This window comes from Thalassophryne amazonica, chromosome 4, assembly GCF_902500255.1.
Source record: "Thalassophryne amazonica chromosome 4, fThaAma1.1, whole genome shotgun sequence".
Taxonomy (NCBI): domain Eukaryota; kingdom Metazoa; phylum Chordata; class Actinopteri; order Batrachoidiformes; family Batrachoididae; genus Thalassophryne; species Thalassophryne amazonica.
Genome location: NC_047106.1, coordinates 62,633,250 through 62,652,610, shown reverse-complemented (window position 1 = coordinate 62,652,610; position 19,361 = coordinate 62,633,250). Strand labels below are relative to the sequence as shown.

Genomic DNA, 19,361 nt, shown 5'->3' with positions numbered 1-19,361 from the left:
CACGGACCCACAACAGGGGGCGTAAATGAACGGACAATGGAAGGAGTCAAATTATAACACTTTACTGTTGTGAATGACACAACCAAACACAGCAGATTTCAGAATGTGCAAAAGTCAATCAATAAAGGTGTCGTGTGGGCAGGCTCGACGATAAGAGACGCCCGTCTGGAAACGAACCGGAACCACACGATTTCCACTACCACCGAACCCGAGGAATACTGGAGCCGCCAAGTCCCGAAGTCCCCAGGTGGCCACCATCTCAGCGTGTCGGATCTGGTACTGCTGGCAGAAAGCAAAGACAGTCAAGTGTGGGTGTGTGAACACCCAGCAACAATCCTGGTGGGAATTCCACCTCCACCTCTCACTCAATACTTGCAGCGCGTCCTCAGAGGAAAAAGAGTGCAGTATTGCACAGCCTCCACAAAAGGACCGGTACTCCTGCAAACACTCACAATAAACAGATTTTCAATATTACCACAAAGGCTGAGGATATTACCTCTAGATGAAGATGATATCTCGGCAGTGTGGTGGAGGTGTCTTCCTGCTTTTATTCCAGATGTGGGTTGGTTGATTAGTGACAGCTGTCACGGATGATGGGTGACAGCTGTCATCACGGCTTGTTCCTGAGGCGGCAGCGCCCTCTCGTGCCTGAAGCCCGCACTTCAGGCAGGGCGCCCTCTGGTGGTGGGCCAGCAGTACCTCCTCTTCTGGCGGCCCACACAACAGGTTTGTTTCTTTGTTCCTTTTATGCGGGGGATTATGTCAGGTGTGATTTTTTTGCATTTACTTTGTATTATTATTTGGGTTTATACCATGGTCAGTGAGAATTCCATATCTAACTGGCGTGCATACGTGTATACGTGAAACTGGCACATTTTTATTTACAAAGCGATCTTAGGTCCACTCCCCCAATATCTATGTGGCTACATTTCGAGAACCCAGAGCACTTACTTCCACTGATTGCTATTTGCTTCATGTCCCTAAAATTTGCACTGAGTTAGGTAAGCAATCCTTCATGTACTTCACACCTGCTGCCTGGAACTCACAACAGGAGAACTTTGAACTTGAGGGAACTAACTTCTCTTGGAACATTTAAAAACATTATGAGGGACATAGTATCTGCCTCATATCATTCTTGTTCCTGCTTATGAAAGCCCCATATTAACTCTGTGATGTGACCAGATTGTATTTGTCTGTTTTATTGTTGTCAGATTTCAGTGATGGGCAAAGTTCAAATAAACCGATAACCGATAATTATCAAAGATAAAGTTTTCATTATCAGATTATCTTTTCAAATAACTTTGAAAACCGTTATCGGACTAATTACCTCCCGATAAATTTTTGCCCGATAACTTTTAGACCGTTAACGGGGTAAACAAAAGTGAACAGATGTGTAATTCTACCCTCTACAAACAGAGAAGAGCTGTCTCAAGAAAAAAATGCTCTATTCTCTGCAGGCAAAGGAGAACTGGTCACCAAAAGAATAAAAACTCTTTTTTTTTTAAATCCCATACTGATACGTGGCCAATATCACCCAAGTCATCCAGAGGCATACATTTTTAACTTATGGTTCAAATTTTAACCAAACTTATTTCGGACGAGTTATTAAAATTAACATCACTTCTGAAGTTTTATAAAGTAAAAATATCAGATATATGTTTTAAAGTAATGCGCTAATTTTTAAGGTTTTAGTGTGGGGCATGCTGTGTCCAGGTGCATTATGGGTAGGGTAATCTCAGTACGGTAATCTCAGTACGTTCACGACAGGAGAAATGCATTTCAGACACTCTGATCAGGACAATACCATTAAACTCTAGTGCCTAAAACTCACGTGAATATATTCTCTGGGTTTATAGACGTTTTTATTGTTAAATTCCACGCATCTTAAACGTAGCAAGTAGCAATACAGATTATCTGGAATTTTGTGTTTTCACGTTTTCAAGGTCTCTACTGCCATCTACTGGCCAGTAGTGTTCATGGCAGTATTCAAACTGAAGCTGGGCTGATATTTTCTCATTTCCCACGAGAAGGACATGGAGATCTCATTTGCCATCCAGCGCAGCAAGGACATGATGTGCGGCGTGTACATGGAGGTGGTGTTTGAGAAGGCCAACCCAAGCAAGCGGCACTTTGGCATCCTGTCCAACTGCAGCCACTGCTACTGTCTGAAGTTTGTCTGTCTGAAGTCCGATGTGTGGTCGTGTTTCCAGAAGCAAAACGTAAGCAGAAGCTTTTTTTTTTCAAACTTAATTTACAATAACTCTCGATGGGAGACATGGGAGTTTAAGAAACAACAACATAAAAAAACATTGAGAACTGCAGTGATATGCTCTGATTGGGCTGCACTTTAACCGCTGCACATGGACAACACCATTAACATCGCAACATAAAACTATTTTTATATTGTGCCTAAAACTCTCATGAATATATTCTCTAGGTTTATAGATGTTGTTATTGCATTTGTTTTATGTAAACATGCCAGAATCACAGGCTGTCTCTCCGTTATTTTCAGTGGGAGCTGCTGTGAGCTCCGCTCACTTCCTGATCATGTTCTGGGGGAAAGTGAAGTTTGCTCTTAATGTCTTGAAGTGTGATAAACCCATCCTTCCAACAGTGGGTCAAAGAGGAGGCAGAGCTTGTAGCCTGCAGCTGACATGACTGCACAGTGGAAGCAGTTTGAAGACATAAACCAATTCTGGAAGCAACAGCCAAACAAGGAGTTGAGTGGACACTACAAACCATGGCAACAGTCAGTGTGCATTGCAGCAGAATGGTTTGCAGTAAAGAAGAAATCTTCCAGATTTCATTTTCAGATTTTGCATCACGACTCATAGCTTCATAGCGAAGTAGAGCAGAGAAGAATTTTCTTCCAACAAAACAGATCAAATCTAGGCTTGCATCTCTGATGTGCCATCTGGCAAGCTGTAGCTGGACTTTCAAGTCTTCTTTAAAAAAATAAAATCTTTCTCTGTACCACTTCATCATGAAGCTGTATAACTGGTGATGCAAAATTCAAAGCTTGCCCAATGTGAAATATCTCCAGTCGCAGCCACAGAAACCTGTAATTTGCTCAAGGTTGTTTTGGTGACTTTCCTCACTTGTCTCCTTCTTGCATGGTCCCTTAGTTTTTGAGAACTGTCTGCTTCACACAGATTTAAATTTACCACAGAGTACCATACTGTATGTATTTGTTCATAATTGATGTAAATAAAGACCAAGACATGGAAATGTTGATGTATCCATCCCCTGACTTGTCTTAAGAAGACTGGATGTAAAAGTGATGGTTTGTATGTGCTATACTAAAGGGGGCACTTACTTATTCATACCATTGTTTTGGCTTTTAGATTTTTATTTCTTTTAATTCATGATGTAGATTACTTTTCACCGTGAGTTTAAAGGGCAGAATGTTGGAAATTTTAATAGAACAAGCCTGAATTTTTGTTTTGTTTTTTGATATCCTTAAAAAAAATTTTAAACATGTAAAAGCTCAAGGGGCAATAACTTTTTCACAGCACTGTATATACACACATATGTTGTCATCGTGATGGCAATCCCTCAGTGACAAAGACCTTCTCCTGGATGGATGGTGGACATAGTGATGGCTGACCACACCCAGTCTTGATGCGCACTGTGTCTAACAGATGTTGCATGTGGTTGCGGTCAGGATCTTGCTCTCTCTCCTTCCTCTTTCACCTCTTCTCTGTGGAATTTGTTTGCATTCTTTCCAGGACTTCCACTTCTCTTTGGGTCATTGCTCACCAGCTGACTCAGTCCTTCTATTGTTCTTCCCAGGTCTTCCAGTCGACGTAGCAGCTAAAAAGGTTGTACTTCAGGAGGTCCTTGTAGAGTTTCTTCTGCACCATTTTCCTTTGCTCAGCTGGGAGTAGAAGACCTGTTTGGGAAGTCGGCTGTCATTCATTCTAACATGACCCACCCATTGAAGCTGGTTCTTGATGATGACACACTCGACACTCTGGAGCTGGGCTCCTGCCAGGGCAATGATGTTGCTATGGTAGTCTTCACACTGGATGCAGACCATATTTCACCGCAAGAGGCCATTCCCTATTTGATCCATTTCCCAGGTACCACATCATGACTTAGATCACTATATGATCCCTGATTGGACTTGTGATAGTACAACCCCAATTCCAATGAAGTTGGGACATTGTGTAAAATGTAAATAAAAACAGAATATAATGACTTGCAAATCCTCTTCAATCCTATATTGAATTGAATACACCACAAAGACAAGATATTTAATGTTCAAACTGATAAACTTTAATTGTTTTTGTGCAAATATTTGTTCATTTTGAAATGGATGCCTGCAACATGTTTCAAAAAAGTTGGGACAATAGTATGTTTACCACTGTGTTACATCACCCTTGCAAATCCTCTTCAATCCTATATTCAATTCAATACGCCACAAAGACAAAATATTTACTGTGTTACATGACCTTTCCTTCTAACAACATTCAATAAGAGTTTGGGAACTGAGGACACTCATGATTGGGTATAAAGGGAGCATCCCCAAAAGTCTCAGCCATTCACAAGCAAAAATGGTGTGAGGATCACCACTTTGTGAACAACTGCATGAAAAAATAGTCCAACAGTTTAAGAACAATGTTTCTCAACATTCAATTGCAAGGAATTTAGGGATTCCATCATCAACAGTCCATAATATAATCAGAAAATTCAGAGAATCTGGAGAACTTTCTACATGTAAGCGGTAAGGCCAAAAACCAACATTGAATGCCCGTGACCTTTGATCCATCAGGCGGCACTGTATTAAAAACCAACATCATTGTATCAAGGATTTTACCGTGTGGGCTCTGGAACACTTCAGAAAACCACTGTCCGTGAACACAGTTCGTCGCTACATCTACAAGTGCAAGTTAAAACTCTACCATGCAAAGTTTAAAGCCATACATCAACAACATCCAGAAACGCCGCTGCCTTCTCTGGGCCCGAGTTCATTTGAAATGGACAGATGCACAGTGGAAAAGTGTGCTGTGGTCTGATGAGTCCACATTTCAAATTGTTTTTGGAAATCATGGACGTCGTGTCCTCCAGACAAAAGAGGAAAACGACCATCCAGATTGTTACTAGCGCTATGTTCAAAAGCCAGCATCTGTGATGGTATGGGGGTGTGTTAGTGCCCATGACATGGGGAACTTACACATCTGTGATGGCACCATCAATGCTGAAAGGTACTTCCAGGTTTTGGAGCGACACATGCTGCCATCCAAGCAATGTCTTTTTCAGGGACGTCCCTGCTTATTTCAGCAAGACAATGCCAAGCCATATTCTGACTACCTCATATGTATGTGTGAAAGGAAGGTAAAACTACACAAGTGCAGAAGATAGAATTCCTGTTTGGATCAAACTTTCTTATTTTGACTAAAAACAGGAGAAACACAACATTTTCCATGTATATCATTGTGTTTGTATGCATTTTTGGAATATTAAAATATGGCAGGTAAACAAAGAGCATTTCACAGTCATACATAACATTCCCTAAGAACATTGTGGACGAATCTCAGAAGTGAAAATATGAATTTTGAAAGAGCTAGAAAAGGATAATGTGGGTGCTGGTACACTGGCTTTCTTTCTGTTGGTTGGAACATAGACTGCACAAATCATTGATAATTCTGCTCAACTGAATATGGGAGTTGCCGTTTGTCTTCACTGCAATCAGGATTGGACACACAGGATGTTTTAAAAAACAGAAGAAGCAGCTAAACCGATGTGCAATGGCACATTAAACAATGCTTAAAACAAGAACATTTCATCACAATCATGAAATGAGTTCTGTTCTTTTTTTTTTTTTTTTTTTGTATATGCAGACTGCAGCACAGGAACATTTCCGCTAAATGTCACTTTGTGGGAACATCTGCATACTAAAGAGATGCAACAATGCTGTTTATCACCAAAGATTTTAGCCTGCAAAAAAGAAAAAATTCAAATACAATATATACAACCCATGGCAAAAATGATGGAATCACCGGCCTCGGAGGATGTTCATTTAGTTGTTTAATTTTGTAGAAAAAAAAGCAGATCACAGACATGACACAAAACTAAAGTCATTTCAAATGGCAATTTTCTGGCTTTAAGAAACACTATAAGAAATCAGGAAAAAAAATTGTGGCAGTCAGTAACGGTTACTTTTTTAGACCAAACAGAGGGAAAAAATATGGACTCACTCAATTCTGAGGAAAAAATGATGGAATCATGAAAAACAAAAGAACGCTCCAACACATCACTAGTATTTTGTTGCACCACCTCTGGCTTTTATAACAGCTTGCAGTCTCTGAGGCATGGACTTAATGAGTGACAAACAGTACTCTTCATCAATCTGGCTCCAACTTTCTCTGATTGCTGTTGCCAGATCGGTTTTGCAGGTTGGAGCCTTGTCATGGACCATTTTCTTCAACTTCCACCAAAGATTTTCCATTGGATTAAGATCCGGACTATTTGCAGGCCATGACATTGACCTATGTGTCTTTTTGCAAGGAATGTTTTCACAGTTTTTGCTCTATGGCAAGATGCATTATCATCTTGAAAAATGATTTCATCATCCCCAAACATCCTTTCAATTGATGGGATAAGAAAAGTATCCAAAATATCAACGTAAACTTGTGCATTTATTGATGATGTAATAACAGCCATCTCCCCAGTGCCTTTACCTGACATGCAGCCCCATATCATCAATGACTGTGGAAATTTAGATGTTCTCTTCAGGCAGTCATCTTTATAAATCTCATTGGAACGGCACCAAACAAAAGTTCCAGCATCATCACCTTTCCCAATGCAGATTCGAGATTCATCACTGAATATGACTTTCATCCAGTCATCCACAGTCCACGATTGCTTTCCCTTAGCCTATTGTAACCTTGTTTTTTTCTGTTTAGGTGTTAATGATGGCTTTCGTTTAACTTTTCTGTATGTAAATCCCATTTCCTTTAAGTGGTTTCTTACAGTTCGGTCAGAGACGTTGACTCCAGTTTCCTCCCATTCGTTCCTCATTTGTTTTGTTGTGCATTTTCGATTTTTGAGACATATTGCTTTAAGTTTTCTGTCTTGACGCTTTGATGTCTTCCTTGCCTTTAACAACCTTCCCATGTTGTTTGTATTTGGTCCAGAGTTTAGACACAGCTGACTGTGAACAACCAACATCTTTTGCAACATTGTGTGATGATTTACCCTCTTTTAAGAGTTTGATAATCCTCTCCTTTTGTTGTGGGCTTGGGTGTTTGGCTGGCTTGGTTTTTGTTTTCTGTTTCTCCCACCAGGTGGTATGCATTCAGGACTGAGTGGCTGAGTATTAGGACCTCACCCTGAACACCTGAGGCTTGTTTTCACATGCAGGTCATCAGGACTCACAGCTGTGGTGTATTTTGTCTTGATCAGAGATTGCTGCATTTAAACCTTGAATGCACAGTGTGTGATTGCCAGGGACTCGACCTTGTGAGCAGACGTGTGAGACCGACGTCAGGAGAACAATCTCACCATCACGGACGCAGAGACTGCTCCAGGTTTGACGCCACAGTCTGTGAAGGAGGATTGGGTGAGGTCTCACGCTCTTCAGCACACTTCCTGAGGTAATTTGGTTTTGGTGACTTTTATGAAGTAATGACAGTGGATTTGGTGTCCCTCACACCTTGTGTTATTGAGCTGTCATGTTATGCTAATTGTCTAATCAGCTTCTGCTGCAGTGGAGATTTGAACTGAGTTGTTCTGTGCCTGCAGGGTGAGAAGCTGATGTATAGATTTAAGCCAGGAAGTGTTTGCTGATCGCGTGCACCTTTGAGTTGTGTCTCTCTGTGTGGAGTTGGACTCACCTCATGTTTTCTTTCTTCACAGACTTGGTTTGTCGCGGCCACCTGGGGGGTGTCGGCGGGGTCCCTGGGTCCGAACTGCTGTGGCTCCGGACCGTTTGCGCTGTTGAGAGCGCGTCTGTTTCCACCTCACCAGACCGCGGACTTTTTAGTTGTTTAGCACTGCACACACTGTTATGTTTATTAAATTCTGTTATCTTTTGAACCGTGCTCTGCTTATTTTATGCTGGGTCCTTTCAAACGCTGGGTCGGTGCTCCGACCGCGTCTGAAACATAACACCTTTGTTTCAATTGACATCTCTCGTGTTGGAGCCATGATTCATGTCAGTCCACTTGGTGCAACAGCTCTCCAAGGTGTGATCACTCCTTTTTAGATGCAGACTAACGAGCAGATCTGATTTGATGGGGGTGTTAGTTTTGGGGATGAAAATTTACAGGGTGATTCCATAATTTTTTCCTCAGAATTGAGTGATTCCATATTTTTTTCCCTCTGCTTGGTCTAAAAAAGTAACCGTTACTGACTGCCACAATTTTTTTTTCTTGATTTCTTATAGTGTTTCTTAAAGCCAGAAAGTTGCCATTTGAAATGACTTTAGTTTTGTGTCATGTCTGTGATCTGCTTTTTCTTTACAAAATTAAACAACTGAATGAACGTCCTCCGAGGCCTGTGATTCCATAATTTTTGCCAGGGGTTGTATCATCATCGTCATCATCATCAAGTACTATTCAAGATTTAGGCTTTGTGCAACAAATGTCCGCAGTCATTTTAATTTTTGTTTTCAAAAAGGATGTCATATTATACAACCCCTGGCAAAAAGTATGGAATCACCGGCCTCGGAGGATGTTCATTCAGTTTAATTTTGTAGGAAAAAAGCAGATCACACACACATGACACAAAACTAAAGTCATTTCAAATGGCAACTTTCTGGCTTTAAGAAACACTATAAGAAATCAAGAAAAAAAGATTGACAGTCAGTAACGGTTACTTTTTTAGACCAAGCAGAGGAAAAAAATATGGAATCACTCAATTCTGAGGAATAAATTATGGAATCACCCTGTAAATTTTCATTCCCAAAACTAACACCTGCATCATATCAGATCTGCTCATTAGTCTGCATCTAAACAGGAGTGATCACACCTTCGAGAGCTGTTGCACCAAGTGGACTGACATGAATCATGGCTCTAACACGAGAGATGTCAGTTGAAACAAAGGAGAGGATTATCAAACTCTTAAAAGAGAGTAAATCATCATGCAATGTTGCAAAAGATGTTGGTTGTTCACAGTCAGCTGTGTCTAAACTCAGGACTGTGGATGACTGGATGAAAGTGATATTCAGTGATGAATCTCAAACCTGCATTGGGCAAGGTGATGATGCTGGAACTTTTGTTTGGTGCCGTTCCAATGAGATTTATAAAGATGACTGCCTGAAGAGAACATGTAAATTTCCACAGTCATTGATGATATGGGGCTGCATGTCAGGTAAAGGCACTGGGGAGATGGCTGTCATTACATCATCAATAAATGCACAAGTTTACGTTGATATTTTGGACAATTGAAAGGATGTTTGGGGATGATGAAATCATTTTTCAAGATAATGCATCTTGCCATAGAGCAAAAACTGAAAACGTTCCTTGCAAAAAGACACATAGGATCAATGTCATGGCATAGGGTCAATGTCAACGAGCATATCTGATTTGATGCAGGTTTTAGTTTGGGGGATGGAAATTTACAGGGTGATTCCATAATTTATTCCTCAGAATTGAGTGATTCCATATTTTTTTCCTCTGCTTGGTCTAAAAAAAGTAACCGTTACTGACTGTCAATCTTTTTTTCTTGATTTCTTATAGTGTTTCTTAAAGCCAGAAAGTTGCCATTTGAAATGACTTTAGTTTTGTGTCATGTCTGTGATCTGCTTTTTTTCCACAAAATTAAACAACTGAATGAACATCCTCTGAGGCCAGTGAGTCCATTATTTTTGCCAGGGGTTGTAGTTAACATACATGAGTCAGCCTGCTTCATATCAACACAAAGCGAGGTCCATGTGCACAGGGTGGAAACCATCCTACCATCTGTGGCAAATGTACATCATTCTTGGTTATTAGCATTGTGCACATTCCAGATTCCACATTCCATGTTCCCACTGTACATGTGTTCTTCAGTGCATGTGCAAGTCCGGGTTTCCTGATACTGTGACCCCAGGCGGTTAAAGATGGGCTGCCGCATGACTGCACCATGTGCAAATGCAGTGCAGAGTCAGTGAACACTGTCTGCCATCTGCTGGTTGAGTGGTGCTGAAAAGTTAATGGAAAATCTTGATGAAAGTTCACTCTGGTGATTTTTTTTTTTTTGGGGGGGGGGGGGGGGGTAATCCAGCTGTTACACATGGGCTTGTTAAATATTTCATGTCAACATTGTTAATCAGACAGAAAATTGTAAGAAAACACCAAAATTCACATCAATCTCATTTTTATTAAAAATGTATTTTCCTCTGTATAATTAAAAGAACAAGAAAAGAAAATCCAGTGGTAACATTTTACCAGCATTGTTTGAGAAACAAAATCACATAAATTAATACAGAAAATGCAGTTTAATCAAAACTAATGTGATTAACGTGGTCCAACAAAGAGTGGGGTGAAGGGTGTCCACCTTATCGATGTCAAGCCGTTGTTTTTCTTGTCAAATTAAATAGCATCCCCAGAACATTGGATCAAAAATCAAACATTTTTCAGTGGGGAAAAAAAATTACAAGTGAGCAAAAGAAACCTTCATGCTTGGTTCAATTTGTGAATTATAACCTAAAATACTTTTATGATGTTTGAGAGATTGATTAAATGCACCATTCCTTCAACAGTAGGTGTCAGTATGAGCACTGAGCAATCCCATAAACTCTCTCTGTCCCGATTATTCGTCTCCAAAGTCTCATTCCAAACCCTTCAATGTTAGACAGCTGAGGTTACTCGAATGAGGAACGGTTTTGTATATTTCCACACGACAAATCAAAGGACAGGACCACGAAAACCACTTTCATATTTACAGAACACGGGATGCTGGGTAAGAAGCAACTTGCTCATTGGCACTTATGGCAGCAAAACGATTGTTTCCAGCAAAATAATATCTCGTACACAACTAAAGGTTGAAGTGTTAGAATCTCAGAGTCAAATATTTCAGAGTTTATTTCAACTTTTAATGGTTATTTTTAACCCTTTAAGTGTTAAATTTTGAACAGTGTTAGAGTTATTTGTCGGAGTTGATCACGTCAATATAAATTCAACTCTCTTCAAGAGTACTATAATTCTTTAGGGGGTCATTTTAGCCCTGCTCTTATGATGAATGACAAATGAGAAAACTGTTTTATGATACTCTGTAAATTTTCAGTTGTGGCTGTGGTATTGCATCATATCCAGAAGGTTGTGGGTTCAGACCCAATCAGAGGCTTTTGACAGTGGTATTCTAATAAGTAAAGCTCAAACAATTATACTTTTAAATCTAAACCCTGTTAAAGTAAAATTTATAATGTTGAATAAACACTTTCTCTTGTCATAAAGTAACACTATATCACAGCAAAAATCGCTTACTCAACCGCTTACTCCAATTAAGGGTCGCAGGGGGCTGGAGCCTATCCCAGCAGTCATAGAGCGCAAGGTGGGGTACACCCTGGACAGGACACCAGTCTGGCACAGGGCCACATATAGACAAACAAATACACACCCGTACACACACCTACGGACAATTTTTTAAAGAATCTAATCTACCTAACCTGCATGTCTTTGGAAGAGTTAACGGTTCGTGTCATTGGGCGACACGGCAGGAAACATACAGCTGTTTATCATCCAAATATCACTGACAAAGTGACAAGAAGAACCAAAACCACTTACTTATGGAAGGAAATATTGTCTCCCTTGTTCCTCCGTTTGTGGCTTTGCCAACATGTGCAGCTTTCCGGCATATTCCACCTGTTTCTTTAACTTCTATGCACGCAAATCACTAACTTGCCCGGAATTAAAATGGCGATCACGCCTCCTTACTGACAGTATTTACTTAATGGTTTTCATTATGCTTTTGTTCTTATTTTGAAAGTTCAATAAGTGGACTGATATGTTAAACATCGTGCGAATTTACTGAACAAGTAGTAGACTTTTTTGTTTTGTATATTGTTCTGCAAGCCACTTTTAATTACAAATTCATCCGCACATGCCTGCGTTTTCATTATCCTTCATTTGTTTGGCATTTTTTGTTGAAAATTTAGCAGGTGAACACTGGGTGTGTTTAAAAAAATACTGTGGTGCTCTTAATTCATAATGTGAAGTAAAACAGAGCATGCCATGTAAAAGAAAGTTTTATTTTTGCTTAATAAACTGTACTATGTAGTCAAGACTATTTCTATTTAGTTTCTTTTGTCTGTATTAGCATATTTGATATTGGAGTAATCCAGAAGTAATTGAAAGTAATCAAATTACATTACTTTAATATTATGGTACTTGGATTATGTTACTGATTACATTTTTCAACAGGTAACTAGTAACTGTATCGCAGTGGTGTCAAAAGTACACACATTTGTTACTTACGTAGAAGTATAGATACTGCAGTTTAAAAACACTCTGGTAAAAGTTGAAGTATCAACTTGACCGCTTTACTCAAGTAAAAGTGAAAAAGTATGTGCTCCAAAACCTACTTAAAGTATAAAAGTATAAAGTAACCTTTAAAAAAAAAAAAAAAAAAAAGAAAAATAAAAAAAAGTAGATGCCACTATATGAATTGAAAGCTTAATTTAAAAACTGATTCGTTCTACATGTGGCCCAAGACCCAAAATTACCCCCCAACACCACCTGCATGAAAATGTTTCAATTCTAGAAGCTCTGAAATGCAATCTGGGACTATTCCAGACAAACTGCAGTGAGTGCAGCATCCATTTAGTGAAGGAAAAAAAAACAAAAAAAACCCCACAACTTTCCTTATTCAAATTCATTCCAGTACTATTCTGCTCTTACTAGGATGCAGCAGTTTTCTAGTTTGGCAGATAGTGCTGGAGAAAATCACTGAAGAAATTAACAAATTGAAAATATGGTTTGACCGAAACAAACTGTCATTAAATAAGACAGGGATGAAGTGGAGGTGTAAGACTCACTAGGTGTTCACAGGAAACATTTATGTATGTATGTATGTATGTATTTATTTATGTATGTTCATTGTTAGTTGCTTTTATATTTTCTGTTGTGTTTCTATTCAGGTTCTTTTTGCCTCTTTCTCTAAAATTGTACACTCAACAAAAATATAAATACAACACTTTTGGTTTTGCTCCCATTTTGTATGAGATGAACTCAAAGATCTAAAACTTTCCACATACACAATATCACCATTTCCCTCAAATATTGTTCACAAACCAGTCTAAATCTGTGATAGTGAGCACTTCTCCTTTGCTGAGATAATCCATCCCACCTCACAGGTGTGCCATATCAAGATGCTGATTAGACACCATGATTAGTGCACAGGTGTGCCTTAGACTGCCCACAATAAAAGGCCACTCTGAAAGGTGCAGTTTTATCACACAGCACAATGCCACAGATGTCGCAAGATTTGAGGGAGCATGCAATTGGCATGCTGACAGCAGGAATGTCAACCAGAGCTGTTGCTCGTGTATTGAATGTTCATTTCTCTACCATAAGCCATCTCCAAAGGCGTTTCAGAGAATTTGGCAGTACATCCAACCAGCCTCACAACTGCAGACCACGTGTAACCACACCAGCCCAGGACCTCCACATCCAGCATGTTCACCTCCAAGATCGTCTGAGACCAGCCACTCGGACAGCTGCTGAAACAATCGGTTTGCATAACCAAAGAATTTCTGCACAAACTGTCAGAAACCGTCTCAGGGAAGCTCATCTGCATGCTCGTCGTCCTCATCGGGGTCTCGACCTGACTCCAGTTTGTCGTTGTAACCGACTTGAGTGGGCAAATGCTCACATTCGCTGGCGTTTGGCACGTTGGAGAGGTGTTCTCTTCACGGATGAATCCAGGTTCACACTGTTCAGGGCAGATGGCAGACAGCATGTGTGGCGTCGTGTGGGTGAGCAGTTTTCTGATGTCAATGTTGTGGATCGAGTGGCCCATGGTGGCGGTGGGGTTATGGTATGGGCAGGTGTCTGTTATGGACGAAGAACACAGGTGCATTTTATTGATGGCATTTTGAATGCACAGAGATACCGTGATGAGATCCTGAGACCCATTGTTGTGCCATACATCCAAGAACATCACCTCATGTTGCAGCAGGATAATGCACGGTGCCATGTTGCAAGGATCTGTACATAATTCTTGGAAGCTGAAAATGTCCCAGTTCTTGCATGGCCGGCATACTCACCGGTCATGTTTGGGATGCTCTGGACCGGCGTATACGACAGCGTGTACCAGTTCCTGCCAATATCCAGCAACTTCGCAGAGCCATTGAAGAGGAGTGGACCAAAATTCCACAGGCCACAACTGACAACCTGATCAACTCTATGCGAAGGAGATGTGTTGCACTACATGAGGCAAATGGTGGTCACACCAGATACTGACTGGTATCCCCCCCAATAAAACAAAACTGCACCTTTCAGAGTGGCCTTTTATTGTGGACAGCCTAAGGCAGTGATTCTCAACCGGGGTGCCGCGGCACCCTAGGGTGCCGTGATCGATCGTCGGGGGTGCCGTGGGTATTTTTCATATTCGATTATTTTTCATATTCGCGATTACCGTGAATTATTTATTTTATCCATAAAGCATAAAACGACTCAGAATCTGACGTCAAACGTGCTGCAGCCTCGCTCTCGTCTTAAGGCGGGACAATAACAAGGAGGCTGACGGCCGATTAAAACAGTGTCGTCTCCTTCAAAAGCCGTCTAAAATGCGGAGCTGTCGGTGTGTGTGTCTGTGCCTGTGTGTGCGCGCGCGGAGTTAACAGGCTGCAGACTGCGAGGGAGGGGGTGGGTCAGGGAGATTCCTGAATGCAGGCGCAACAAGTTCAGTGCGCAGCGAGCGCGGAGCAGAGAGAGGATTTTAACCCGAGTAAACAAAACCAAAACATGAAGCTGCCTTTACTTCTCTCTGAACTTTCTCTAAAGGTGTGATTCTGCCGTTACCGCCCTGTTCACACCATGTGCGCTTCGTATGCTGAATTTATGAGATCATGAGATGAAATAAAAGGTCAAATATCTTTAAAAAAATGAGAATATATGAATGACCTGAGCCACACACAAAAAAAAAAACAATGTTCAGACGCAGAGATCACAAAAAGCAGGTGAGAACTCTGAACTTTAACAGCTGTTATTTTCCAAAGGTACGAGTATTTATTTGTTCAATCTTGAGCTTAATGTAGTGTTTAAGCACAAAACGTGACTGATGAGGCGAAACAATTTCAGAAATGCAACAGAAACAACCACAATTCAGAAAAAGTTGGGACTGTATGTAAAATAAAGATAAAAATAAAAATGTTGCACTATTCCCAGTTTCTCCACTCACAGAAGCCAAACGTTCTTCCAGAGTTGTGAAATTATACTACAATAGTAGAATATAAAGAAGGGGAAAAAAAGAAAAAAAAATAGAAAATATATTCGTCAATCGCAATTATTTGTCTGACAATTAATCATCTCCAGAAATTCCTAATCGTGACAGCCCTACTTGAGATCAGAGCGCAAAATGCTTGGGGATTTTCGAAATGCGGTGTTTTCTGTATCGATTTTCTATTGCGATAATTGGTTTTGCGCAAAACCAGAGGTAATAGCATTATAATATTTTGGTTGGTGGTGTGCCGCAGGATTTTGTAAATATAAAAAGGGTGCCGCGGCTCAAAAAAGGTTGAAAATCACTGGTCTAAGGCACACCTGTGAGGTGGGATGGATTATCTCAGCAAAGAAGTGCTCACTATCACAGATTTAGACTGGTTTGTGAACAATATTTGAGGGAAATGGTGATATTGTGTATGTGGAAAAAGTTTTAGATCTTTGAGTTCATCTCATACAAAATGGGAGCAAAACCAAAAGTGTTGCGTTTATATTTTTGTTGAGTGTATATAATAATCATTAGATTATTAATATATAAACAAATATAAATTTAAGAAATATTACAATTTGAAAACAAATGCACCTGAACGTGATGAGAGCTGCAATTGCTTAATGCTAAGTTTTAACATTGAAAATGCCATAGACATGCTAACACGTTAGCGTCGCTACCGTTTTTAAGTTATAAAATACATCTATCAACTGTTTTAGGGTTTTAGCGAGGGAAAATTAAGCGAAAGAAAGAAAGAATAAATGAAGCAATTGGTCGAAGCATTGCTTCAATCTGCGAACCACTGCTTTGATTGGTTCACGGTTCAAAGCAAAGCCTTGCTGCAGAAAAGTTGATTACATATACATATATATACATATATATACATATATATATACACGAGGGCTGTCAATAAAGTAACGGTCCTTTTTATTTTTTTCAAAAACTATATGGATTTCATTCATATGTTTTTACGTCAGACATGCTTGAACCCTCGTGCGCATGCGTGAGTTTTTCCACGCCTGTCGGTGACGTCATTCGCCTGTGAGCACTCCTTGTGGGAGGAGTCGTCCAGCCCCTCGTCGGAATTCCTTTGTCTGAGAAGTTGCTGAGAGACTGGCGTGTTGTTTGATCAAAATTTTTTCTAAACCTGTGAGACACATCGAAGTGGACACGGTTCGAAAAATTAAGCTGGTTTTCAGTGAAAGTTTTAACGGCTGATGAGAGATTTTGAGGTGATTCTGTCGCTTTAAGGACTTCCCACGGTGCGAGACGTCGCTCAGCGCTCTCAGCTGCCGTCGTCAGCCTGTTCAAGTTGAAAACCTCCACATTTCAGGCTCTATTGATCCAGGACGTCGTGAGAGAACAGAGAAGTTTCAGAAGAAGTCAGTTTCAGCATTTTATCCGGATATTCCACTGTTAAAGGAGATTTTTTTAATGAAAGACGTGCGGACGGGTCCGCTCCGCCACAGGAAAAACACCTCTGTTGAAAGCCTTAAGGACAAGTTGGAACATGTCCTGCTGTTAAACAATTTCTCATATACTCACTCCACTGAAAGCCATCAAAAGCCGCCTGGATTTTACAAATGGTTATCAACATGGAGGTGTTTTTCCTGTGCCGCCGCACCGCGTCGGCTGCGTCCCGACGCGCGGACCCGTCCGCACGTCTTTCATTAAAAAAATCTCCTTTAACAGTGGAATATCCGGATAAAATGCTGAAACCGACTTCTTCTGAAACTTCTGTTCTCTCACGACGTCCTGGATCAATAGAGCCTGAAATGTGGAGGTTTTCAACTTGAACAGGCTGACGACGGCGGCTGAGAGCGCTGAGCGACGTCTCGCACCGTGGGAAGTCCTTAAAGCGACAGAATCACCTCAAAATCTCTCATCAGCCGTTAAAACTTTCACTGAAAACCAGCTTAATTTTTCGAACCGTGTCCACTTCGATGTGTCTCACAGGTTTAGAAAAAATTTTGATCAAACAACGCGCCAGTCTCTCAGCAACTTCTCAGACAAAGGAATTCCGACGAGGGGCTGGACGACTCCTCCCACAAGGAGTGCTCACAGGCGAATGACGTCACCGACAGGTGTGGAAAAACTCACGCATGCGCACGAGGGTTCAAGCATGTCTGACGTAAAAATATATGAATGAAATCCATATAGTTTTTGAAAAAATAAAAAGGACCGTTGCTTTACTGACAGACCTCGTATATATATATATATATATATATATATATATATATATAAACATTAAATTGAAGCCAAGAGTAACGAGGCTGTTTGTTTAAAAAATCTAAGGAATAGAAAGTACAGATACTTGTGTGAAAATGTAATGAGTAGAAGTCAGAAGTAGGCAGAAAAATAAGTAATGGCGTAAAGTATAGATACCTAAAAAGTGTACTTAAGTACAGTACTTCGTTACTTGACACCTCTGCTGTATCGGAATACATTTTTAAAGTAACCCTCCCAACCCTGGCGATATGTCACGAATCTGGGTGAAGGTACACAATGGCGCCTGAATCTTCCAGTCGTTTTAAGGCTTCAGCTTCTTGAGTGAGGTCATGGTAAGAATTCTGTAACAGACATAAAATGTCACAGCCCTATTCGGTGAAATTAGTGAAAAGAGTAAATGATCAGATTGTTGTTGTGGCTCCACTTAACCGTTGATACTCACCTTCATAGCCTTCATAATATCATATCCGTAATAATGGACTGGTTGCCTTTCGCTGTCTAAACTTGGGTATCCAAACCCAGCAATGTGGACCACATCACAGTAGTTGAGCGCTACAAACACGGCTAGCATACCCGTTGTGGGATGAAGTCGGTTCTGCAACAAACAAAACATTGTCACATTCTTCCTCCTGACAAAGATTTAGACATATTGATGTGTAAAGCTGCAGAATTCCAATCAAAAGATTGCCTGGCTTTCAGATGGAAAAAAAAAATAGGCTCTGGCTGAGAGTTGTACAAACTTCAACAGGCAGCAGTGGTTCGACTGCAGTCTCTTATATCACCGCTAGGTGGCAACATAGGTCAAGAATAACTAATTCATCCTGCTCTGTGATCTGAGTTCAGCAATACAACTTTTTGTCTTATATAAGATGTACATTAGGGTGGTCCATAAAAATGGTCAAAAAATTTTTTTTCAAAAAACTTCAAGTCTCACCCTCTAAATTTGTAGTACCTAACATAAAAACACGTACAATTTCATAAAACTAATAATTTTTACTGGTAGCACACAGCCCTTAAAAACTTTGCTCACAATAACTTTGTCATATAGTATGGTCATTTCCAGATATTTCCAAATTATTTCTGTCAGTTTAATATTGATATGTCAGGACAGGAATTATGGCAATACATTGGAAAATCAAATCTTTTCATATCCCATAAAATAGTTAACACTAAAACATGAATTGTGAGATGCAGTTCTTCTCGTACATGTATCATGCTCCTACAATACCTACATACTGGGGTAGCGAAGATTTTGTAACAAACATTGCATTTTCATTTTATTGATGAAATACTGTTTCATTATTGATAAATTTAAATAAATCTATGCTTTATACAACCCCTGGCAAAAATTATGGAATCACCGGCCTTGGAGGATGTTCATTCAGTTGTTTAATTTTGTAGAAAAAAAGCAGATCACACACATGATACAAAACTAAAGTCATTTCAAATGGCAACTTTCTGGCTTTAAGAAACACTAAGAAATCAAGAAAAAAAGATTGTGGCAGTCAGTAACGGTTATTTTTTTAGACCAAGCAGAGGAAAAAAATATGGAATCACTCAATTCTGAGGAAAAAATTATGGAATCACCCTGTAAATTTTCATTCCCAAAACTAACACCTGCATCATATCAGATCTGCTCATTAGTCTGCATCTAAAAAGGAGTGATCACACCTTCGAGAGCTGTTGCACCAAGTGGACTGACATGAATCATGGCTCCAACACGAGAGATGTCAGTTGAAACAAAGGAGAGGATTATCAAACTCTTAAAAGAGAGT

The 19,361-nt window shown here is 40.1% G+C and overlaps 1 protein-coding gene across 2 annotated transcripts in view; it reads right to left on the bottom strand.

Annotated features, from left to right (window-relative positions):
* Positions 1-17,766: 17,766 nt before the first annotated feature.
* st3gal4 (ST3 beta-galactoside alpha-2,3-sialyltransferase 4) overlaps positions 17,767-19,361 on the bottom strand; it is a 155,766-nt gene continuing 154,171 nt past the window's right edge. For both annotated transcript variants that reach the window (XM_034168000.1, XM_034167999.1), the window contains 2 exons: positions 18,029-18,181; positions 17,767-17,927 (listed from right to left, as the gene is read on the bottom strand). In XM_034168000.1, coding sequence (XP_034023891.1) covers positions 17,838-17,927; positions 18,029-18,181 — 243 coding nt within the window. In that variant the 3' untranslated portion in view covers positions 17,767-17,837. The remainder of the gene's footprint in view (positions 17,928-18,028; positions 18,182-19,361) is intronic.